This window comes from Stegostoma tigrinum, chromosome 7 (assembly GCF_030684315.1).
Source record: "Stegostoma tigrinum isolate sSteTig4 chromosome 7, sSteTig4.hap1, whole genome shotgun sequence".
Classification (NCBI taxonomy): Eukaryota; Metazoa; Chordata; class Chondrichthyes; order Orectolobiformes; family Stegostomatidae; genus Stegostoma; species Stegostoma tigrinum.
The window spans coordinates 48,542,331-48,568,989 of record NC_081360.1 but is presented as its reverse complement, the minus strand read 5'-3'; the positions used below and the strand labels follow the sequence as shown (position 1 = coordinate 48,568,989).

General features: G+C 39.8%; 1 protein-coding gene across 9 annotated transcripts in view; it reads left to right on the top strand.

Annotated features, from left to right (window-relative positions):
* Positions 1–26,659, top strand: part of LOC125454110 (mitogen-activated protein kinase kinase kinase 20-like) — a 125,138-nt gene that overhangs the window by 46,583 nt on the left and 51,896 nt on the right. For 8 of the 9 annotated variants that reach the window (XM_048534477.2, XM_048534482.2, XM_059647217.1 and 5 more), the window contains 3 exons: positions 4,125–4,199; positions 7,765–7,871; positions 22,064–22,199. In XM_048534477.2, coding sequence (XP_048390434.2) covers positions 4,125–4,199; positions 7,765–7,871; positions 22,064–22,199 — 318 coding nt within the window. Of the gene's footprint in view, positions 1–4,124; positions 4,200–7,764; positions 7,872–22,063; positions 22,200–22,932; positions 23,737–26,659 lie in introns of those variants that run through there. The other variant, XM_059647220.1, reaches the window with a different exon arrangement.

The following is a 26,659-nucleotide window of genomic DNA, read 5'->3' as shown; positions in this document are numbered from 1 at the left end:
ATTTTCTCTGAGAGCCTCCTGTATCTCAACTTCTACTAAACAGAAACAGTGGAATAGTGACTTCACTTCAGATGTATTTTATTGGTTATAAAGTAATTTGCGGTGGCCGGATATTGTGAAAAATGCTATATATGTGTGTCTTTATTATGAGTAACATTTCATTATTTATTTATTTATTTATGATGAATAAACAGATCATTAAAATTGGCAGAATTTCTAAATTGCTATCTCAATTTGAATATTCACTTTTAGAACTCAGCTACATATACGCTTGCAGTGTTAGGCTCCTCAGCAATGTATCTAGCTTCACCATATTTTGTTCCTTGGCCCATGTCATTTACAGGTTCCCCAATACCCACAGCCTATATATTGCCTTAACATGCACTCCTTTAATCTATGAACGGGACTGTAGAAGATACATTAGCAAAACGTAAACGTACAGTGGAACCTCCCTAATGCTATTTACCTGAGGATGCAAAGTAAAACTGATCACCTTGCATAAGAATATAAATTTTTGCTGGGTTAAGGCCCTTTCAATAGTTATAAGGAACTATTGCTATTGAAGATATTAACCTATGTTGAACTGATTGTTGACTTGTATGTTTTCAGAATTTTAAAATTTCTGATGTTCATTTGTTTTGGGTTAATTTCTTTTTCCCATTGATTGATTCCTTGCCCTGTGTTATATTGATGCATACTATATTCTTGAAATTTTACAATGAAGTCAAAATGGGCAGATTATTTTCAAATTTTGATACTACTCCCAAATTGCTAAGTAATGCAATGAAAAATGTAAGTTCTGTGTCACAAGTTGGAATGGGTTTTTGTCGTTTTTGGCAATTGGAACATGTTCTTGATACAGTATTGCAATTAATCGTCACCCACTTGAACATTGATTGTGTTAGTTGAAAAAGTTCTTGATGTACATCTTTCAAACTCCTCTCCCCTCATCCCCACCTTCACTGTGTCTTCCTCTCCCTTTCACATAGCTTGGGTGACTTTAGGTAGCCTTTAGTATAAACACACAATCCGCTATGTGTGCGGAAATAACCTCAAGTTATCTTGTGCCCAGGGATTGAGTTAAGTTGCATCTCTGTTTTTGATTAACTAGAAATCATAGGTACTTAATTTAATGCTGAAACAACATGTACACTGCTCTTTTTCAGCATACAGTACTTTCAGCAGTGAAAAGAAAGTGCACAGAACATTTCAGTGGCTACTAAATGGAATAGATTTGCATGTTGCAACTCCTGATCATATCATTTATCTGCTAATTAAATTTGCTCCTGATTGCTGTTGTGGTCATGAATACATGATGTCAACCAGCATTCCTCCTAAGGAAGTGGGCAAATGCAGCCACTTCAAGGTTCTGCATGTAGTGTTTGACATTGGCACATTGACTTCAGACTCCGGACGTTGATGTTATCCATGCATAGTGTTTGGAGGCCCATTCACCCAGAAAGAAAATCGGAGGGAACGCTGCTGACTTGTAGTTGGTCAGATTACTGCCACCATTCTATTTTCTGACTGGGTCTGTAGGATCTATTCAGTCTAAAGACAGAGAGGAAAACAGTGGGGAGATGAATGAGACAAAAGGCTATTGTCTTAAACAGGTTACAGTTTATTGCATGGTAGTAATCAGCTACAAGTTTTATTAGTAAGATTGACATTGTTACTAAGACTACTGGAAAACCTAGGACAAAGGTTTACTTACTTGAGTACTCGGTGATATTGAATCCAGAAAATATCCATTGCAAAATCTGTACATTGAGTCAGTGGGATGGTGGAGAGTCAATATTACTTCTTGAAATCAAAACACACATTGCTGGAGAAACTCAGCAGGTATGGCAGCATTGTTTCTAAACTTCAGCATTCGCAGTTCTTTGTTTTGTCTCCTTGTACAAATGCTGCTCATGAGAACATAACTTTATTTTCTTGACTTTCCCAAGACTGGAGCATTTGCTTTTAAAAGACCTAGCTTAACAACTCAGCAAGAGTCTTAGTCAGTAAATATAACATGCAGTGGGCTAATAAGCCATATATGGTAGTTACATAACTTTCCTCCAGGTCTGTGCTGATTTAACTGACGTGTGGAGGTTGATTTAATATCCCTTGGGTAGAATGGGGATATTTGGCCTGCTCACAATCTTCTTATTGCCCATTGCACATGTGCACATTTTAGTGAGAACATGAGCAGACTTATCAACAATGTTTCATGCAGTTAAACAGTTCACCAGCACACTCTAAAAGCTACTGTTAAAGCTAAACCTCATTACAATCTTATTCCAAGTGTAGACAAAGAACAGAATTCTACATGTGAGATGAGACTGATTGCCTTTGATATCAAGGCAGAATTTGACTGAGATAACAAAGTGTGGGGCTGGATGAACACAGCAGGCCAAGCAGCATCTCAGGAGCACAAAAGCTGACATTTCGGGCCCTGACCCTTCATCAGAGAGGGGTTGGGGAGAGGGTTCTGGAATAAATAGGGAGAGAGGGGGAGGCGGGCCGAAGATGGAGAGAAAAGAAGGTAGATGGAGAGAAAGAGATTACAAGAGAGTTGCAGTGGGAGTTTTTGTTATTTTGGATTCTCCAGCGTCTGCAGTTCTCATTATCACTGATACAATTTTAACCCCACTGCGAAGCCTCTTCCAGGGATGCCTAACCTGGAGAAGTTACTCTCCTCCCTCAGGACCAACCTCAGGGAATCTCTCTCCCGCTGCAACTCTCTTGTAATCTCTTCCTCTCCACCTATCTTCTTTTCTCTCCATCTTCGTCTGCCTCCCCCTCTCTCCCTATTTATTCCAGTTCCCTCTCCCCATCCCCTTCCCTGATGAAGGGCCTAGGCCCGAAACGTCAGCTTTTGTGCTCCTGAGATGCTGCTTGGCCTGCTGTGTTCATCCAGCTCCACACTTTGTTATCTTGGATTCTCCAGCGTCTGCAGTTCCCATTATCACTGATAGCATTTGACTGAATTTGGTATCGCAGAGGCCTAGAGAAACTAGAGTTGACCAGAATTGGTGAGGGCTCTTCACTGGTTAAAGTCATACTAGACCAAATGATGATGCTTGTGGTTGTTGGCTGCCAGGCACCTTTGTTCCAGGACATCACTGCAAAAGTTCCTCAGGTTATTAATGTCCTATTCCCGACCACCTTCAGCTGCTTGACCTTCCCTCATCATGATGTCAGAAGTGGAGATTTTCCCTGCTTCAGTAACATTTGAGATACTGAAAGTACTGAAGGAACCATGCTGGGACACAACAAAATATGAGCAACCTTCATGCGTTGGCCAATAAGTGGAAAGTAACATTGTTTACACGTGTTCAAGGTAGTGATTATCTGTCGTGAAAGAATCTACACATCCTCTCTTGACATTCAATAACGTTGCTGTCAGTGCATCACACACCATGACAACATTTCATCAAGCCTCCTTTGATAGCACTTTACAAACCTGTGACTGATACTATCTGAAAGGACAAGGGCACTTGAAAGTTTCTGCCAAACTATACACTGCCCTGACTTGGAGCTATATTGCTGATTTTTCATTGTTTTTGGGTCACAATTCTGGAACTTCTTCCTACACCTGACTGCTGTAGTTCAACATTAACCTTTTGTGGGCAATTAGGGACATGGGGAGGTGATGGCCTAGTGGTATTAACGGTGGACTGTTAATCTGGAGACCCAGATAATGTTCAGGGGATCTTGGCTTGAATCCTGCCATGGCAGATAGCGGAATTTGAATTCAATAAATATCTAGAATTAAGAATCTGATGACGACCATGAATCCATTGTCGATTGTTGGGGAAAAACCCATTTGATTCACTATGTCATTTAGGGTAGGAAACTGCCATCCTTACCTTGTCTGGCCTATATGTGACTCTAGACCCACAGCAATGTGGTTGGTTCTTAATCTACCCTCTGGGCAGTTAGGGATGGGCAATAAATGTTGCCTTAGCCATCAACACTCTCATCCTATTAATGAATAAAGAAATTAGTGACTGCCAACATGTTGGCCTCGCATCCTGAAAGGAATTTGAGAAGTTCCCTACTTTGTTGGTTCTATTCTTCGTGCTGCTTTTTTAAAGGTTCACCTTTGTGTAATATTTGTTCTATTTTTATTTCAGAGATTGACCATTCCGAAGGGCTGTCCAGCCAGTTTCGCGGAACTCCTGCATCAATGCTGGGAAATGGATCCCAAAGTGCGTACTGAGATTTAAAACTTTTTTCTCATGTTAAGAGAATGCTATTGACAACAGTTGGTTTGGGAGAAAGGGACTGTTGAGGTTCTGCTGTTACCTTACAGCATTATCCAATACCAGATTTACAGTCTTTGGAGACCCACATTTTCGCAAGCCACGTAAATCTCCATTTGACTTTCTATGAATTAAATCAACAGAAGAGACCATTTCTTAATAGCGATGGATCTCTCTTAGAGATCTCTTGGGATCATCTTACTGTGTACGAACACATTGCAGCCTTCTGTACTTTTGTTTTTAGACCTCCGAAAATGTTGATAGATTCCACAAATGTAACCATTTATAACCATTAGTTCCTTCACAAAGCCTGAAGCATCTAATGCAACGTTCCTAAAATGTACTGATTGAGAGGTAGCGCAACATACTGTGTTAAAAGTGTAAAGAAAAATACAGCTGTGATTCACTCGTTTATGGTGCTTTTATTTTGCAATCGTATTATATTATACCAATCTCCATGGGCTCCTAACTCCCATTTATCTTACTCACCCAATGTGGCTCTCCATAGGCCCATAGGAGGTCAGTTTGAGAATACTGCCTTGCTTTCCTGTCCATGCATGCAGCAGAATGATGTCACTCCAGCTCTTAGTTTCCATCAGTTTCTAATTGGGCAGCTTGCCACGATCAGCAGTATGCCACATTTCAGAGTCGCCACTATCGTTCTCCAAGCCACTATTACTAAATAGAACTGCACGCTGCCCTCCTGTACAAATACAATCAGCATCAATTATCTGAAAATCAAGTACTATTCTTGCAGAAAATTACTGACAAGATCTTCACCACTTAGTGTGGATGGACTGTATTCTTGCTGCTGACATTGATGTCGTGACTCACATTTAATAGGCCAGAAGTAGAGTAAGTGAATGTGGCAGCAGCTTTCAAGATGGACACAACAGTGGTCTACTGCTGTCAGAATAATGAAGGTCATATTTATGAGTGCAGCTGCCAACAGGAGTACTGTGCACTTGCTATCAGCTACTCAAATTTAACATAAAATGACCTATAGAACTTTTCAATCTACTGGACTTCACCAAAATAATTTTAGACTCTGATATTTTGCATTTGCACTGTTTCTCTCCAGCATTTGGCTATTTGAAACAATGTATTTACGGGCATTTCTTTTTCACGTTTGTATTGTTGTTAGAAGTCGGTGCTTTACATATTCTGCCTCCTTTCTTCAGGAAGAAATAGTTGTACTGTCAATCACAGTTACCGCATTGAGATTTTCTTTTTGTGTTACAGAAGTAGGTTAAATGTCACTGCAGTATTTGTCGCTGTTCTCGAATCTGTAGAAAAACACTAGCTTCCACATGCTGATTCAGTACTAAAAGGTGTAAATGTTGTAAAGAAAATAAAATAAACAACTTCAGTGCAATGATTATCCATAAATAAACAACTGTTTGATTAATTAAGAGCACGAGATCAGATCATTTAAGTTCTCGAGCCATTCAGTGAGATTGTTGTTGATTGGTACCTTAACTCCATCCCCCTGCCCTAATTTTAAACTCCATTGTCCAGTAAAAGCCTATAGATCTCAGGTTTAAATTTCCCATTGAGCTAGCATCTACAGCTTTCTTTTGGGACTGCTTTCCAAACTTCTTCTATTCTTTGTTTGAAGAAGCATTTCTTAAGTTCTCCTCTGAAATGCCTATTTTCTAATCAAGAACAAACACAGAAGTTGCTGGAAAAGCTCTGTGAGCCTGGCAGCATCTGTGAAGAGAAAATCAGAGTTAACGTTTCAGGTCCATTGACCCTTCCTCAGATTCTCGAACCTCTAATCAACCTGTTCAGAGGTGTTACTACATACGTCTAGAGCAGGTTGGACTTGATCCAGGTCTCCTGTCTCAGAGAGATACTACTATGATTATGACCCCTTCAAATCTGCCAGCTAAAATTTTCTTTCAATTTATCTCAGTACTATCTTTAAAAATCCTAAAAAAAAAAGGAAATCCTTCCTTTAACATCCTGCATTCCATGGAATAAAGAGGATTATGGTCACTGAGATTCCAATAATTTTAAAGTAAAATTTAAAGTTCCAATTGACAATCAAAAGGACAGCACGAAATTTCATGTTTCAAGACTTTCACATTACAGTCTAAAAGTACAATTGACTAAAACACTATTCTTGTAGGTAACTGACACTTAAGTGATCTGTGGTGACTTTAATGCTTAATTTAAACAAGAGAACAGCTTCGCATACGATTTACACTTGACAGGGTCTTCTAAGTGTCATTCAATTTTCCAAGACCCAGCCCAAAGTGATTGTTGTCTCCCTATAGTTTACATTGTACCTTTTCTTTCCCAGCCTGGCAAAATTAACCCCAGAACAATCCGTCATTTACAGCGAGGATATTTCTAATGAAAGTCTTACAGCTCAAGCTGGCAAATCTTCCAGCCTTGATTCTTACGTCACATATTTGATCTTTTCAGACTGAGCACAAAATTTCTGCTTTTTTTTTTCGTGGTGAAACGTAGAGATTCTCAGCCTCCAGCAGCCCCCTCTCTCCCAGATCCTAGCAGACTGCCTGTATCTGGGTTTTCAGAGATAACTTAAAACTCTTGTCCTTATGTGCATGACAACATGAATTGCATGGACTTGTATCCAAGAAGAAATGCTGATTAACTATCCTTGTGACCGCAACTATACTCTATCCTGGAATCAAATGAATCAGTAAAGCATTGTTCTCACACCTTGACATTCTCAACACCTTCCTGAGTCTTTGGAAACTAGCTGCCAAACAACTGAACAATGTTGCTGTCATTGTGTGAAAGCCTCTTCACCTTCCTCCCAAAAAAACACCCCAGGCTTTCCTTAATATTTAACATATCAACCAGCACATCATCACTTCATTTTATCCTAAATTCAAAGCCTGTTATAATCTTATAAACTTCATATTTTGAACAAAGTCTAATTTATGTCCCTTTTAATGTCCTAACCATTGGAGCCCTCATCACGTTCAAGTGAGTTGGCACTGTACTGCTTCCAAGAGTAGTATTTCCTGACTAAATGCCTAGAACTAAATGCTCAACTTGACATGGTCCAGCCGGAGCTTTGCATAGTTGCAGCAAGACTTTCAATCCCTTATATTCTTTCTCTCTAGTTATGAAGATTAACCTTTCATTAGTCTTTATGATTTATTTTTACCGACTACTTCAGTGAACTGTGGACTCATATGTCTCCTTGGATCTTTCCTATTAAATGATAATCAGATCTAACTGTTTTTGTCCAGCAAAGAAGATCTAACACCTAACTGCTCTACAAACATTTTGCCCACTCACTTAATTTCTCAATATCTGTATGTAATTTTAGGCTCATGTTTTCAGTATTCACTATAGTACTGTACCTCAAGTCTACGTTCAGTAATGTTCAATGCAATGTGTATGTTTCAACCAGTTGTTAAAATCGTTGACGTCCATTTAAATTAAATTTATAGAAGAGCCCCACTGTGTACAGGATATGTAATTATTTGATTGCTGCATTTTTATGTTTGCTTGTTGTTGGTTCCTACAGAAAAGGCCAAATTTTAAACAGATCTTGGGGATTCTTGAGATTATGTCACATGACAGCAAACTTCCAGACCAATGCAATTCCTTTCTGCATAATAAGGCTCAATGGAGGTAAGCTTTATATCCTCTTCCAGCGTATTGGATGATCATTTTAATCTGTTCAGTCTTTTACCTTTAGAGTATATGCTAAATACTGCAACTAGGTTATACTTTGATATAATTGGTGTAGTACTAGAAAAGTGACATACAAAGACCTGCACCTTTGAATATGGATACCTTTTAGTGCTGCTCAAGCATCTGTAGAATAGAGGTCTGCATTTATGCTCTCTCTGATACAGTGTAAAATCATTGTGTTTGTGCTGTCACTAGCTGGAGTTCTGTACATCTACTGTTGACAGCACATTGTCAATACAGAAACTGTATTCTGCAATTCCACAATCCAAACTATGTAAATATGTAATGTACTGATAGCTTTATCCTGTATTTAAATTTTTTGGCAGTTAAAGTGGACATTATCGTTTTGGAATTAATTTGATTCAATCATCTCACAAATTAACTTTAAACATTCTTAGTTATCTCTCATGTTTGACATTGTTAATAGGCTACTGAGGCTATCAATAAGTACAAAAGATGATTGCCTGAGCTGATGACTTTGCCATAATGGAGAGAACTTGTGGATTTTGATGTTTTTAACGTGTACAGCTATAAATATTTAATCAAGTCCAAAGGATTGAGTGATGCCTGTTTAGATTATTTGCTATCTTGTGGGCATCACTGAGGAATTGCATGTTGTCGGAAATCTTTGCTCTTCAGAATAATAAAAACTCTATAAATATGGAAGCAGCTCATATAGTTGATGATTACATATTTCCATTACTTCGGTTATTTTCGGAACTAAGATTAATTTTTAATAACCTATAAATTTGAAAAATTACTAGTGTTGAACTCACAGCTGATGACAAGCCACATGGTTGAGATATTGCAGGGTAACTGTCACTCCTGGAATTAAAGCTAGTATCTACAGAAAATATGATAGCAAAATATTGAGTGGGGGCGACTTGTTGGTAAAGGTAATACAAATGAAAAGATTTGTATGTGACGTGAAGGCAAAGTAGGATGTCAAATCATTCAGGATGACTAATTAACCGGGAGTTGACCCAAATTTCAAAATTGTAATGTTGAGATCAGTTGATGGCCCACTGCAGGTTTAATGGGAGAGCTGGAAGTTAGCTGTGTGTGGTTGGAATTGTCATAAATATATCTTATTGTTCAATGGTTCCCACTCAGTTCTGTATTAAGCAACTATTATCATTATTCTGTGCAACCATTATATTAATTCAGAACTATATTCTTAACTACGACAGTGGTCAAAGTAGAAGGAAAGCCTTGGCAGAGGGAGATGTTTAATTGTAAGGAGAACAGCACAAATGAGCTTGTAATACTTTCCAGGAATGTTTTGCAACCAAACTGTTGCATCAAGAAATTCAATTATGACAAACATTTACTCTCCGAATGGAAAAAGTGAGCCTGAGCATGAGGTGAAGAGTTATTTTTATTTGTCACATGAGGTCATATAAATAGCATTGCTCTCTGCTAAAAGCATAGAGGCAGTGACTCAACTGAGACTAATGAGTGTTGCAAGGTTTGCATATTGCAGCTGTATACTGTAACATCTGCGTCATGTGTTCTAATGTATGTTTGTTGTGGTTAATATAGCACTCTATTATTTTAATTTAGAGATTGTGTTGCAGAAAATGTTTCATTGATTGTGCCAATATTCATATCTTCATAAGATTGAAACGTGAAACTAAAGTTCTGGAGCAGGGACAAAAATGTTTCTTCCAAAGATAGTGGGATGAAGTGGGTGTCATAACCTAGTAAATGCAGCCCTGTTTGAATTAAAATTTTTCAGTAACTGGCTCATTGGGAAGTAAAGCAGGCATATAGGTTTCACAGTAAATGCTTGTAATTAAGAAATGAAACGATAAGTGAAAGTGAAAATCACAAAAGCGCTTGTAATAAAAATGGGATTTGGCTTAATCCATCAAAGTAACCTGGTAATATTATGCAGGCAATATCAGGTCTTATTGTTAAGGGTTTATCTATTCATTCCATAAATAATTCCTTAACAAATTTATTAATTGTTCTCTCCTTGCACAATTAGGAAGTTGGCACCCTGTCTGTCTTCCTATGTTTCAGTACAGAACAGTCAAGAATCATTGTTAAGATATGCAGAGAATGGTTAGGTTTATATGTAGGTGGGGCAATGTGGTAATGTCACTGCAATACTTATCCAGAAACAGGGGGTAAAGCTAGGACGTGGATTTAAATACTACCATGACAGCTAGTGAAATTTAAATTCAATTAACAATTCTGGAATATAAAACCATTCTCAATAATGATGACTGTGATAGTCAGCATTCGTTTTTGTAAAATCTCACCTGGCTCACTAATATCCTTTAGGGAAGGACATACGCTTTCCTCACCCGTTCTGGCCTATATGTGACTTCAGATGCCCTGTAATGTGGCTGTCTCTTAACTGCCCTCTGAAATGACCCAGCAATCCAGTCAGTTTCTAGGGCAATTAGGAATGAGCAGCAAATGCCAACTTTACCATTGACATTCACATCCTATGAATGAATAAGGGAAAAAATAAAGGTCTTGTAGTGCAGTGGGTAACATCCTGCCTCTGAGCTGGAAACTCCAGGCTCTAGTGCTTCCAGGCCAAGGAAGGTAACTCCAGATTGTGAATTAAATTCTAAATCCTCCCAATGGATGCCACAGTCAGGCAGTGAGAATGGGAGGCTAGCTAGGAAGGAGTTGTAGCCTTTTTTAGCACTGTTCATTTCTCTAAGCTCCATGCATAGAAAAGTGTATGCCCCTACAGCAACTTTGACTTCTTTGTCAGGTTCTTTGGCTCAGATAGTTGGAAGCCAATGTGGATCAGCTTGATGCCAAAAGCACAAAGAGGCTGGGCCCGAGACGTCAGCCTTCCTGCTCCTAAGATGCTGCTTGGCCTGCTGTATTCATCCAGATCCACACTTTGTTCTCTCAATCCTTGTTCAGACTGGGTGGATTCAGGACCTGCCTTCTTTCCTTACCTGTGGTAGAGGTTGTGAAGTTGTGGGTCAGATGTACCAACTGATTAAAAAAATTACATGTTTTTGCTCATAACCTTCCCTCAAAGAATTGTTTGCATTTGGAATTGCAATTTTACCAACCTGGGACATTAGCTTTATGAAGCTTAATGGTACAAAGGTAAGGTAGACATACCAACACCTGAGTCACACTGGGTGAAGCAGTGGTCTGGACAGTATGGTTCAATTTCAGCATGTTTCCAGAAAAGGAAGGAATTTTAAAATTGAAGTTGGTGCTTAGTTCAAGATGCTTAGGATATTTATGACAGATATACCAAGAAAAACTATTATAAAGACAATTGTTCTTTAGAGAAAACGTAAGCCCCAAAAGGAGAGGGCAATGAAAAAGAAATAATTGTAGGGTACTCAGGTTAATATCTGCCACTGGGAAAATACCAGAGTCTATTATAAAGGATATATTGCAAAATATTTAGAAATACATAATTCAAGAATATTTAGCCTGGCTTCAAAAGGTAGAACTCATGCTTAAAACATTTATCACAGTTCTTTTGAGGAGAATATAAATAGGATCAAAAAAGCAGTGCCAATGCATATGATGTATATGAATTTCCAAAAGGCGTTCATTGAAGTGCTAAGCATTAGGCTACTCAATAAAAGTCCAAGGTGTTGGGAAGCACATTAGCATAGATAAAAGATTGACTGATTAACAGACAAAGAGTTGGGATAAAGGGGTCGTTTTCAGGATGGCAAGCTGTAACTAATGATGTCCCACAGGGAGCAGTGCTGCAGCCACAGTTATTTGCTAACTATTAATTATTGATATGATGGAATTGAATGTAATATAGCTAAGTTTGCAGATAACTCAAAAAAAGAACAGACAGCAAGTAGTGAGGATGACACAAAGAGTCAGCAGATGGATTTTGAAGGGTTAAATGAGTGGGCAAAATTTTGACAGATGAACTATAATGTGGAAAAATGTATGGTTCCTCACTTTGGCAGGAAGAATACAAGAGCTGAATATTATTTAAATTGGAAAAGACTACAGAAGTGTGCAGCACAGAGATTTGGGGTCCTTGTGCATGGATTGCAAAAAGCTAACATACAAATTCAGCGGGTGATAGAGAAGGCAAATGGACTGTTGGCCTTTATTTCTAAGGAAATACAGTATAAAAATAGGAATGTTTTGCTAAAATTATAGAAGGCACTAGTCAGACCACAGTTAGAGCACAGTGAACAGATTTGGGCCCCTTATCTGAAGAAAATTGTATTGACATTGCATGTGGTCCAGAGAAGGTTTTACTAGGTTGAGTTTGGGTATGGAAAGATTGTCTTAAGATGTGAGGTTGAGATGGTTGGGCTTGTACTCATTGGAGCTTAGAAGATTGATATCTAAAATCTTACTAAAACACACCAGATTTTTAAAGGTCTTGACAGGTTAGATGCACAGAGGTTGTAGGAGAGCTTAGGACCAGAAGGTGTCACTTCAGCGAAAGGGGTTGCCTATTTAAAATAGGGCTGAGGAGGAATCCCTTCTCTCAAAGGATAGTGAATTTGTGAATTCTTTTTATGGATCTCTCTAAATAGGCACAGGATATTCTGAAAGTGGAGGGTAAGCAGCCAGAGATTGTGGTCCATATTGGTACTAATGGCTTAGACAAAATGAGAGATGATACCCTGCAAAGGGAATTTAGGGAGTTATTTAGAAAATTGAAAAGCAGGACTTCTAGGGTTGTAATCTCGGGAATACTCTCTGTGCCACATGCCAGTGAAGCCAGAAATAGGAAGATAATGCAATTGAATGTTAGTGTAGGAGGGAGAGCTTATCTTTAGTTTAAAAAAAGGAGGCTTACACAGTGATTATGAAACTGAAGACAAACAGAGCCTTGAAGAAGACACAGATAACAGGAAAGAACTCAAACAAATAATTAGGAGTGCTAAAAGGGGCCATGAAATGTCTTTGGGAAGCAGGATAAAGGAAAATCCAAAGGCATTTCATACATTTATAAGGAGGAAGGGAATGGGTTGGTCCACTAGGAGAATGGAGGGGATTTATGACTGGAGATGGAGGAAATGGGTGAAGTCCTTAACGAATGCTTTGCATTGGCATTCACAAAGGAGAAGGACGTGGTGGATGGTGAGTCTAGAGAGCGTTATGTTGATATTCCAGACCATTTAAATATAAAAAAGGAGGTGGTGTTGGGTATTTTTAAAAGCGTTAAAATAGATATATCCCCAGAACCTGATGGGATCGATTCGAGAATGCTGAATGAAGTAGGTGAGGAAATTGTTTCGGAGATAGTAGGAACTGAAGATGCTGTAGAATCTGAGATAACAAGGACATCTGAGATGTACGGAAATGGAGTGCCTCATCCTGTGAGCAGATGCCGCGAAGGTGAAGGAATTGGGAATGGGGGTGACATTTTTGCAGGAAGGTGGGTGGGAGGAGGTGTATTCTAGGTAGCTGTGGGAGTCCGTGGGCTTGAAATGGATAACAGTTTCTAGGTAGCTGCCGGAGATGGAAACAGAGGTCCAGGAAGGAGAGAGAAGTATAACTTCCAGATCCAATGCATCATCCTCTGACACTTGCACCATCTACAATCCGACCGCACCAGCAAAGACATTTTTTCCATCCCCACCCTTACCTGCTTTCCAGAGGGACCACTCTCTCCGGGACTCCCTTGTCCGCTCCACACTCCCCTCCAGCCCCACCACCCCCGGCACTTTTCCCTGCAACCGCAGGAAGTGCTCCCCCTGCCCCTACACTTTTCCCCCCTCAACCCCATCCCAGGCCCCAAGAAGACTTTCCACATCAAGCAGATGTTCACCTGCACATCTGCCAATGTGGTATATTGCATCCGCTGTTCCCGTTGTGGCCTCCTCTGCAGCGGGGGAAACCCAAGCGGAGGCTGGGGAACTGCTTTGCAGAACACCTACGCTTGGTTCGCAATAAACAACTGCATCTCCCAGTCATGAACTATTTCAACTCCCCCTCCCATTCCTCAGTCGACGTGTCCATCCTGGGCCTCCTGCAGTGCCGCAATGATGCCACCCGAAGGTTGCAGGAACAGCAACTCATGTTCTGCTTGGGAAGCCTGCAGCCCAGTGGTATCAATGTGGATTTCACAAGCATCAAAATCTTCCCTCCCACTACCGCATCCCAAAACCAGCCCAGCTCGTCCTTGCCTCCCTAACCTGTCTCTCGTCCCACTTCAAGACCCGCCCCCAAACCTACCCACTAACCTAATCCCGCCCCCTTGACCTGTCCATCCTCTCTGGACTGATCTATCTCCTCCCTAACACCCCACCTACACTCACCTTTACTGGATCCATCCCCACCCCTTTGACCTGTCTCCGCTCCACCTAATCACCTGTATCCATCTTCTATCTGCCTCCCCCTCTCTCCCTATTTATTTCAGAACCCACTTCCCCTCCCCCATTTCTGAAAAAGGGTCTAGGCCTGAAATGTCAGCCGTCCTGCTCCTCTGATGCTGCTTAGCTTGCTGGGTTCATCCAGCTCTACACCTTGTTATCTCTAGGTGAGGAAATTGCTGGTTTCTTGTGCAAAATCTTTGTTTCCTCTTTAGTGACAAGAGAGATCTGTTCAACATGGACTGGTTGGACCAAAGAGTCTGTTTCTGTGCTGTATGACTCTATGACTGGAGAATAGCCAATGCTAATCCTTTGTTTTTTGGGAAATTATAGGCCATGAGCTTTACATCAGTGGTCATAAACTATTGGAGAAGAATTTTAGGGATAGGATTTCCTCATACTTGGTAAAATATGGACTTGTAAGCAATAGGCGCCATGGTTTTGTGTAAGGAAGGTAGTGATTCACAAATTGAATTTTTTGAGGAAATGATAAAGATGATTGATGAGGGGAAGGTGGTAAATGTTGTCTGTGCAGACTTTAGCAGCACCTTTGACAAGGTCTTTCAAGAAAAGCTAATACAAAAAATGAACTCAAGTGGGATCCATGGTGAGCTGATAAGATGGATACATAACTGACTTAGTCATGGACAGTGTGTAGTAGTGGAAGGGTGTTTTGCAGATTGGCCACAGATTTCCAATGTTGTTCTGCAGGGATCAGTGCTGGAACTCCTGTTTATAATATGTAAATGATTTGAAGGAGAATGTAGGTGACCCAACTAGCTAGTTTGCAGACAGCACAAAGGTTGAGGGAGTTGAAGATGGTGAGGAGGATTGCCGGGGGATAAAGCAGGATATATATAGTCTGGAGATTTGAGTGGGAAAATGGCAGATGGCATTTAATCCAGACAAATGAGGTGATGCATTTTTTGGAGATATAATGCTTCATGGAAATACACAGTAAATGGCAGAACTCTTAGTAGCATCAACATACAGAGATCTAGATGTACAGATCCACAGTTCCCTGAAAGTGGCAACACAAGTAGATAAGGTGGTTCAAGAAGACATGTGGCATTTTTGCCTTCCTTTGTTTGGGCATGTAGTATAAAAATTGCAAAGTCTGCGTGGAACTTTAGTTAGGTCACATTTTGAATATTGTGTACCGTTCTGGTCACCACACTAGCAGAAGAATGTGGAGGCTTCGGATAGGGTGTAGAAATAGTTCACCAGGTGGAGGGTACTAGCTGTGAGGAGAGATTCGGACAGAGGTGGCTTGTTTTCTCTTGAATGTCGAAGGACAAGGGATAGCTTGATAGAAGTTTACGCAATTATGAGAGTTATGGATAAAATAGATAGTCAGAATCTTTTTCCCCAGGGTAGGAATGTCTGTTACTCAGGGACATAGGTTCAAGGTAAAAGGGGGAAAGTTTAAGGGTGACGTGAGTCAAACCTTTTACACGGGTGGTGATTAGTACCTGTGGAATATGCTGCCAGAGTAGGTCGTGGAGGCAGATATAATAGTGTTTAAGAGGCGTCTTGACAAATACAAATAGGCAGGGAATAGAGGGATACAGACCATGTAGAGACAAAAGATTTTTGGTTTGAAAGGCATAATGTATTGGCACAGTCTAGGTGGGCCAAAGGGCCTGTAACTGTTGTACACTGTTATTTATTCTTTGTTTTTATATCTGGATTATTGGGATCTTTTGCAGGGAGGTTTTCTAGTGCCACTCGAGAACTGGTGTGGTAGAGGGTGGGTGTCAGAGCAATAGTTCAGAATGTGGAGTGATTGAGGAGAAGGTAGAGGTTAAGTCAAGTAATCTAATGCGAAGAAAAGGGGGGGGCCACGTTATTAAATATGGAGGGACTGACAGACTTAAGTGTATTTATTTTAGTGCTGTAAGTATAACAGGTAAGGCAAATGACCTTAGAGCCTGGATTAATACAGGTAGTTCTGCTGTAACACGTGTTTTGTTGATATGAATTGGCTGTAATGTGATTGATGAATAGTGGATGCTGTTTGGATAACGCAAGCCTTCTGCCATATAGGTGTAGTGATTTCCCTATAATGCAATTTTCTATGATGATTTTCTATAGCATGAGGTCACACAAGAACACAATTATCACATTATAGGAGAACTACATGTATATGGGTCATTAATACATTAATACCATGATGTGATAGCCATTGCAGAAACTTGGCTGAGAGAAGTGTAGGACTGGCAGCTCGATGTTGCAGGGTTTAGATGTTTCAGGCATGAGAAAGAGGGATATATAAGGAGTTACATTACTGATTAAAGAGAATGTCACAGCCACAGTAAGAGAGGGCACATCCACCAAGGCCATATAGGTTGAACTCAAGAACTATAGACCTTGCAATAGCCAGCAGGAGATAGAGGAGCGGATATGTAAGCAGACCATGGAAAGGTGTAAAAACAACAAGGTTGTTGTGGGTGATTTTCACTTTGCAAATATTGACTAGACTCCCTTAGTGCCAGGGACTTGGATGAGCCAGAATTTCTTGCAACAGTATGTAGATGGTTCAATTAAGGAAGCAGCCATACCAGACCTTGTATTGGGAAATGTGACTGACTAGGTGATCAAAGTTTCAGTTGGGGAGCATTTTGGGAACAGTGATCATAATTCTGTAAGTTTTAAGATAGTTGGATAAGGATAAGGCTGGTCCTTGGATGAAAGAGTAATACAAAACTATGAAGCAGGAACTGGAAGTATTATATTGGGAGCAGCTGTTTGAGAGTAAATTCACATCTGACGTGGGAATCTTTTAAAAGCTAGTTGATCAGAGTTGAGGACCAGCATGTTCCTTTGAGGATGACAGATGAGGATGGCATGATTCAGGAACCTAGATGATAAGAGATATTGAAATATTGGTTCAAAAGAGAAAGGAAGTATATGTAAGGTTTAACTCTTGAGGAATTTAAAGAAGCAGGAAAGAACATAGGCAAGGAATTAGGAAGGCTATTAGGGTCCAAAAAATAACTTGATAAGTAGGATTAAGAAAAATCTCAAAACATTTTATACAGATATAAAAGAGCAAGAAGGTAGCTAAGGAAAGGTTGCGTCCACTCATTGACAAAGGAAAGCATTTATACATGCGGCCAGAGGAAGCGGAAGATGACCTTAATGCACAATTCATATTGGTATTCACCAAGGAGAAGGACGTAGATGAAAAGATTGGGGGGGTGGGGGGGTATGTTGATATCCTAGGATATTATCAACATTAAAGACGAAGAGGATGTGTTAGGTGTCTTGAAAAGTATTAAGGCAGGCAAGTCCCCAAGGCGTAAGGGGATCTATCTAATGATACTGAAGGAGGCAAAGGAGGAAATTGCTGACGCTTTGACAGAGATCTTTGTATCCTCTAGCCACAGGCAAGGTCCCAGAAGAGTGGAGTATAGCAAGTGATGTTCCTTTGTTTAAGAAGAGCAACAGGGATAATCCAGGAAATTATAGGCAAGGCAGACTTACATCAGTGGTAGGGAAATTATTGGAGAACATTCTTAGGGACAGGAATTACTCATATTTGGAACATAATGGATGGACTTTTTAGGGATAGCTTAGCTACGTGCAGGGAAGGTCTTGTCTCACAAATTTGATTGAATTTTTTGAGGGAGTGACAAACGTGATTGAGGATTAGACAGTGGATGTTATCTATTTGGTTGAGTGAGATGTACAAAATAGTACTGTCTGCAAGATAGACCATTACAGTAATCCCCATGTAAGGAATATGTTTAATGGGAAATAATTTGATACTTAACTGTGAAAATTGTAGGCTGTACAAGTCTGATGCATAATTTTTTTTAAATGTTAAAGAATAGACTATGAACAATTTGTAAGAAATTTGTGATATTTTATTAGTACAGCAGCCTGCAGGACGTAATCGTTAGGTGACAAATTGCAGTTACCTCATACCATGTATGTGTTCTGAAAACACATTATTTAATTCTATTGAGATCACTGGCCTGCCAGCAGAATATATTTTATAATTAATTTCCTTTTTATAAATTACACCACACTAAGTAATATACTTTACACCAACAGCATATAGGAAAATAATTCAACTTTAAATTCTTGGGAATATACAATTTGTTCAGATTTGAAAGATGTAGGAATCTGTTCTCTCAACTTAACAAATAATGCACTGTCTGGTATGGTACTCAGCTCTGAAAATCAAGAGACTCTTAAACTTCAGTCTTTGATTTGGACGCAGATAGCTGATGGCAGCTGGCTCAGCTGCACAAATGCTACAGTTAGCTTCAGCACTAAGTACATACGGTCAGTATTTAAAATGGGCCAACTTGAATTTCCAGTTTGTTAAAGCATAAAACTCAAAGTGTACAGATGTCATGAAACAAAAAAAAGAGCAATTAGAAATCAATGTTGTGGTATATATTTTCAAAAGAAAAATGTCAGTGAAAACTGTAGAACTTTAGAAAATGTGTAAAGCAGGTTTGGCAAGGTGCTGGTGTTATTAGCTTCAAATTACAGTCATGGCAGGTCAAATGAAAAGACATCAATATTTTTAGATATTTACATCAATATTAATGAATCAGAAACACTTCTCTGCTATGAGAGATGGCAATCTATTTCCTAACATGGATGTCACACTCATTACTCTCAGATGGCCTCTCAAGTCATTTGCTATATTCTGGCAGTGAACAATGATGTTAATGAACTTCTGTTAAGATTTTATGAAAGCCAAACAAAATTCAAAATATTTATTACTGCAATTGCTTGATTATCTTGCCCCTTATAATGTTAATTTTCAGGTAGTATGCAAGTACTCAACTATTTAAATACAAATTGTAAATACTGAAAAGAATGGTAGAGAAGTGGTGGATTATGGCATTGGGAGGTTATGAGCAATGAAGTACAGTTTACACAAAGATAAGTTCAACACTGATCTCTGTGAGCTCATTCAGAATGCCCAAGTCTAAGAACAGATGTAGTGTGAACTCAAAAAATTTCAGTCATCAACCTGCAAATGTCATCTTGCAGAGATACATTTTGAGCAACCTACAGGCCAAACTGGAACACTCTGATCACACTGTTGTTTCCACTATGGCCTAACTTTGAGAACATATCAAAGCTACACCATTGTTTACTTCCAATGAGGTCATCAGAATCAGCACCAGGGAGAATAGGGATCAGTTTGATGAAAATGACAATGAAATCCAAGACCTGTGATCAATGAAAAGGCCAGCTTTTCAGGCACACATGGGTCAGCCATCAAGCACACAGCACACTTCAGGGTAAATGGAGGAACTTCCAAAATGGCTGGTGGATTATGTTGTGGAAAAAACTCAATGGCACACTGTTACTGGTAACCTAAGAAGCTTCTATGGAGCTCTGAAATTGATGCACCAGCATATCAAACCCAAAACCCCCTGAGGAGCACTGATGGGAGGATCAGAAGTCGGTTCTGGTTTGCTTGTCGGGGCACTTTGAAATGTTTTTCAGCACCAAGTACATAGTACATGAGACTGCCATCGATTGCATCCAACAACAACCTTGATGTGCTAAGATAACAGGATGTAAAACTGGATGAACACAGCAGGCCAGGCAGCATCAGAGGAGCAGGAAGGCTGACGTTTTGGCTCTGGACCCTTCTTCAGAAACCTTGATGTGCTGCCGCTCTAGAGAAAACTGTGACAGTTATCAAACAGATGAAGAGCAACAAAACTCTGGAGTCAACAGAATTCCACCTGAAGCCTTGAAGCATGGTGACAGTACCCTATATATCAAGCTCAGTGAGGTTTCCATGGCCTGCTGGGAGCAGGGCAGTATCCTACAGAATCTTCGTTATGCCATTATCATCATTGTGTACAAACAAAAAACAGAGGTCAGGTTGCTGTAACAACAGTGGGATCATCCCCCTTTTTGTTGCTAGGAAGATCCTGGCTGGAATACTTCTAAACAGCAGAAAGAAGCCTCCCAGAGAGCAAGTGCAGGTTCACCAGCAACAGAAGAACCCTAAGATACTGCTCAGACAAATACAAGAGGTAAGATCTGAGTGAAACAAAGGGTCTATATGCCACTTCTTCACATCTCACCAACACAACAAACAATGTAAGCAGAGCTAAACGTTGGAAAATCTTAATGTACATGCCTTCCCAAGTTCCTGGCTATGATGCAGCAGCTTCATGAGAATCATTATAAACAAACATGACAGCGACTTCTCGAATCCCTTCCAAATCTACAGATCTGAAAAACAGATGTGTACCAGTCCAGGCCCTATTCACCATCATCACTAGCATGTCACCGTAGAAGGCAAGGGAAGAATTAAGGTGATAGTTCACACCTGCTTCCAGACTGGTGGACATCTTTTCAATCTCTGGCATCTTTAGGCACTAACGAATACACAAGAGGAACTCGTGCGTGAAATTTTTTTCGCTCATGTCTGTGTACTCTTGACCCTCAGGCAGTCAGACTTGCAGTGATGCTGAGTCATGGGCCCTTTATGACTGGCTTGTACACCTTTTAGAGCACTTCCATTAATGCTGTCTCTGTGACATCCTCAGGGTCTGCTGACAGGGTCACATCATTAACATTGAGGTCCTGGAAGCAGCCAAAATCACCAGTATTGAGGCTATCCTCCTGCGAGACCAGCCGTGTTGGGTGGATGGAAGATGGTGGCAGGGTGCCACATTTGTCTGGATAAACAATAGTTGCCTACCCAAGAGTGTTGTTTGGAGAACTGTCCACTGGTAAATGGAACAGAAGGGCTCCAGGCAAAAAAATTTGAGGAATTGTTGAAGTCTCTTCCTTTGTGACATGTTGACCCACTGTGGAAAACATCAGCCACAGACCACGGTTCCTGGAGATGCTACGTTAGAAGTGCAACTGGGACCTTTGAGACTGCCTAAAGGGCCAGTATGATAGATAAAAGGAGGAGAAGGATAGGTTCAAATGTCCCCAGTGGCGACTTCATTTTCCCCTGCTGTCAGAGAATTTGCCAGTTTTGGGTGGACTTGACACAGCACTACCAAGCCTGCAAAGACCAAATGCAGCTTTTCTAAAGTATTCATCCACAAAACAATGCCTGGAAGTAGACGTTGTGCAAGAAATGCTACGAGTGGTAGAGTTTACCTGAAACGTGATAGCAGAAATGACTATTGTGGAGCATGGAAGCTTTGAGGAGTTGCTGGGTGTGTTGTTCAGCAATATGTATGTTTTAAAAGCAACACTTTTTCAATAAAACACTGGAAAATACTTTTGCTAGAAGGTGGATAATGGGCAAAATAGGATAGCAAAATAAAGAAATGCATTGTGCAAAATATGGAATTCCCCACAAAATTTATAGAAGTAACTGAACTGTTTGTGCCATAAATTTACATATTTGTAGATATACTTCTTTGTTTAAAGGAAACATGTATTATGATGAATTACCATGTATCCTTAAGTGATGTACATTGATTTGTTTATCCTTGTTTACCATTTTGTGCTTTAAAATTCTTGTTTAGAAATAGTCTGAGGTGGCCATGTGTTTGGTTCACAATAATACCATGAAAAGGCTAGGGGATTATGGCCAATACAGACTGCCTGTCCCAATTGTGGTAATCATCCAGCAGTGACACTGGGAAAACCTCCATGCAAAGTTTCTGTTACAAGCCTGTTTCAATATAAACCATGGTGTCATTTTAAAAGAAAATGTTTACATATTTATCAATATTTAGCACTTGTGTAATTAAAAATATTGTGGCATCAGCCCAGTATTTGTTCTGATCATCTGGAAAGTCAGTGAAATTTAATTAGGATTTAAGTAGGAATCCAAAACAATTTGTTCTCATTAGCAAGTGCTGTGATTGTTTCCTACAGATGTGAGATAGAAGCCACTTTAGAAAGACTAAAGAAACTGGAACGAGATCTGAGCACAAAGGAACAGGAGTTGAAGGAACGAGAAAGACGTTTGAAAATGTGGGAGCAAAAGTTGGTGGAGCAGTCCAGTGCTCCTGTGAGTATTCACAGCCATATCATTACATATGTTTTTTTTAATGCTACAACTATTATTCACATTTTACCACGCTTCAAAAATTATTTATCACACACGTAAAAAATATGTGACAACGATTCATATGTTCTCCTGCACATATGATGGATAATCTATTTTACCAGCAAATATGGGGCAAAGTATAGACATTCAAGCTCTGGAAACTTTCTGTTTCCTATGCTTTATGGAGACATCACTTCAATTTCTTCGTGTTTTCTTCTGACTCCATGATGTGATATTCCTGCAAATGATGAAAAGTAATTTTGCCCCTATTCTACCACTGGCCACAGCATTTGATAAAACATTTTTAGCTTTGCATCACTTTAGCAATTGAAAAGATTCAACCGTCCAAAGCCTTAGTTTCACAAATTGTACAAGTCCCAGACTGCACAAATAACGACAACGTACATGTTGGTTCTTTAACATTATCTAGAGAAGATTTTAGTAAATGTAAGGGCTCTCATTTAATCATCATCACACCAGAGCTCTCCCAATTAAGTTGGCTGGCTTGTCATATTACCCATTAAATGTGGAGGAGGACATTTTTGGAAGAGTAAGAACTGCTGCATGTATGGTGACTAATCACAAACTTAAAAACAAATCAATTTGTGCTTTTTCTAAATATTCTCCAATGCTGATATTTAATTTTTTTTGCTGTTATGTTCATCTGTGCTCTTTCTCTCCTCTTTTTACTTAGCCTTTCTTACCTCTTACTGCAAGGTTTTCTGAAGAGTCTTTCTATGAGTCTAAGACAGAGGAGTCAAACAGTACAGAGATGTCATGTCAGATCACAGCTGCCAGTAACGGGGAGGTAGATGGCATGAACGAAAGTCTGCAGAAAATGATGAGTGGTTTTGGCAATATCCTGTCTATGAACCTAGCAGGACCTGTCATGCAGTCTGGGATTCAGATAGATATGCAAGCCAAGCAGAATTCTTCCAAATCAACTTGTGTCAGAAAGGGAAAAAAAATCAATATGACAATGGATTTTGATCACTGGTCATATGATAGTAATTAAATTTCAGCTCATAAAGCTTTTGAACATTTTTAAAGCAACCAATTGTATTAACTTAGTGAACTGAATGTTGTTTTCCACAGCAGTTCTAAGCAATACAAACATTAATATATCCAGCTTAGTGCCTTATTTATGCTGTGAGCTTAGAGTACTTTATTCAGCATAATTTGTATGCATGGCTGAAATTGAAGCATTGTTATTTTGTTGGAATATCAATCTAAACACTGAAAACACTGGTGCAGCCATTCGTGAAAAAAAAATGTTTTAAAGTTTAAAAAGTAAAAAAGTTAAAGATAATTGTAAGTAAAGTTTTTCAATACCTGCTTTTCATTACTAGAGTTCATTTTTATAAGACCTGAAAATATTTATACAAAGTTTGAGATTATTTACAGTATTGAAGGCTGTTTTGATGTGGGCATCTTTTCTGTGTTGTGTGTTACCTATTTTCTATTTCTTTTTTTTCAATAAACTTAATTTAGTAGCTTATTTACAATTGTCTGGGTTCTCTTTCCTTCAGAGTAGTGTTTTGAAAGAAAATATTTTGTATGTCTGTCTTCCAATACTGTTTATGCTACTTTCACTTCTACTCAGTATTCGGCTATTAAATCTATCCTGCTTTACATATTCTAGATGCTTCTCCATGAGAACCTGGTCTCCTTCCTAGTTAGTGGAATAGAGACCTGCATTCTATTACTACAAATTAGCATTTATGACTCCAAATTGTGTTTCAGCCATTTTTTTTGAGACCTGAACTCACCATTCTAATGTAAAACAAACATTTTGGCTGCTCTAACATAGATAACTTGGATCCTTTGCATTTAATTTTGTGTGAACATTAATTGAGTGTATTGTTTAGCCAATATATTTGTTTGGAACGTTAACCATTACAAATATCTTGCTGGCAATTGGATACTCAACATCTAATTATTACTATTTTATCATATTTTTACACATATTTGTTCAAAGCTTTTATCTTAATCTAGTATCGGTACTTAGAGCTAACCTTATATTTGCAGCAAGTAACAAAGAAATGAAGACTGTGGCCAAGCTAAAGAGAAATTGATCCTCAAACCCAATTTTAGTTGCATATAATTAAAACTTAACTGACCTTTATAGGGAGTAAAATCTAAAAGAACTGTGGATGCTGTAAATCAAAAATAAAAACAGAAATTGCTGGAAAAGCCCAGCAGGTCTAGCAGCACCTGTGAAGAGAAATCAGAGTTAACATTTACGGTTGGTGACCTTTCCTCAGATCTGCCAGACCTGCTGATCTTTTTGGGCAATTTCTGTTTTTGTTAAGGGGTATAAATCCTGAATGGTAAATTTCTTATTTCATTTCATTCATTGTATTAAACATTTTCTGGTGTCCCTGATGTAACTTATTCTTGTGGCCAGAGCTCTAAATAATTGCTGATGTTGAGCCAAGTGAGTGGAATTATTTCTGAAACTATAGGAAGAAATTTTCTTCGCTTGAATTAGAATTAAGTTTTATTGTCACGCACTCAGTAGAGGGGAGCAGGAGTACAATAGAAGTGTATAAAGATGCCATTTTCAGCCTCGTCTTAGGTATATAGGTGCCTGGGAGAAAATTTGGGGTATAAATCAGAAAAATAAAGAAATGAAGTTAAGAGTTCAGCATTACAATACTTTTAAAGCAAAGAAAGAGAGAAAAATGATAAAAGTAGATGGAGCAGACACACTGGGCTTCAATTTGGGCCTGCGCTGGGCTTTACCTCAAAGCTGGGAATCCACGCTGGTTTACCACTTGTGATTTTAAGAACAAGTTTAGCCAGATGACCTTGGGACATCACATAAGCAATTAGAATGCTCTGGCCATTTAGTAGCGAGCTACAGAGTTTAATGGGGGAGTAAAATCTGAGTAACATGAACACAGGTTTCTTTGTGATTCAAACTTCTTTCATTGCTCTCTACATGTGGTTAATCAAAAATATCATCAAAAGCATGTTGAACCTTTTAACTTCTCCAATGTTTAAAATATTTGAACAGATCTCCCACTTAAATTAACTGAAAAGAAAGGTTGTTTCTGTTTACAGATTCACTGTACAACCTGCCGAAATTTCTGATATTTGCATTCCACAGAGTAGTTCAATTGACCTTGCTGTGATTTCATCGACAACATGTCATTCTACAAGTCAGGACTGGAATTGTGCACCACTCCACACTCTCTCTCTTTTGCCTTTAGGCATCTGATTATAACAAAAATTTGGAGTTCCAGTAATATGCATCCAAAACATATTCAATTTTGCAGCTGGAAAGCTTCTCATTGGTGAAATGTAGGATAAACTAACATCATTAGAATTAGTGATAATGGGAACTGCAGATGCTGAAGAATCCAAGATAACAAAATGTGAGGCTGGATGAACACAGCAGACCCAGCAGCATCTCAGGAGCACAAAAGCTGATGTTTCGGGCCTAGACCCTTCATCAGAGAGGGGGTGGGGTGAGGGTTCTGGAATAAATAGGGAGAGAAGGGGAGGCGGACCGAAGGTGGAGAGGAGAGTATAGGTGCGGAGGTAGGGAGGGGATAGGCCAGTCCAGGGAAGACGGACAGGTCAAGGAGGTGGGATGAGGTTAGTAGGTAGGAGATGGAGGTGCAGCTTGGGGTGAGAGGAAGGGATGGGTGAGAGGAAGAACAGGTTAGGGAGGCAGAGACAGGCTGGACTGGTTTTGGATGCAGTGGGTGGAGGGGAAGAGCTGGGCTGGTTGTGTGGTGCAGTGGGGGGAAGAGGTCGAACTGGGCTGGTTTTGGGATGCGGTGGGGGAAGGGGAGATTTTGAAGCTGGTGAAGTCCACATTGATACCATTGGGCTGCAGGGTTCCCAAGTGGAATATGAGTTGCTGTTCCTGCAACCTTCAGGTGGCATCACTGTGGCACTGCAGGAGGCCCATGATGGACATGTCATCTAAAGAACGGGAGGGGGAGTTGAAATGGTTCGTGACTGGGAGGTGCAGTTGTTTATTGCGAACCGAACGGAGGTGTTCTGCACCTGGGCCTCCTGCAGTGCTACAGTGATGCCACCCAAAGGTTGCAGGAACAGCAACTCATATTCCACTTGGGAACCCTGCAGCCCAATGGTATCAATGTGGACTTCACCAGCTTCAAAATCTCCCCTTCTCCCACCGCATCCCAAAACCAGCCCTGTTCGACCACTCCCCCCACTGCACCACACAACCAGCCCAGCTCTTCCCCTCCACCCACTGCATCCCAAAACCAGTCCAGCGTGTCTCTGCCTCCCTAACCTGTTCTTCCTCTCACCCATCCCTTCCTCCCACCCCAAGCTGCACCTCCATCTCCTACCTACTAACCTCATCCCACCTCCTTGACCTGTCCGTCTTCCCTGGACTGACCTATCCCCTCCCTACCTCCCCACCTATACTCTTCTCTCCA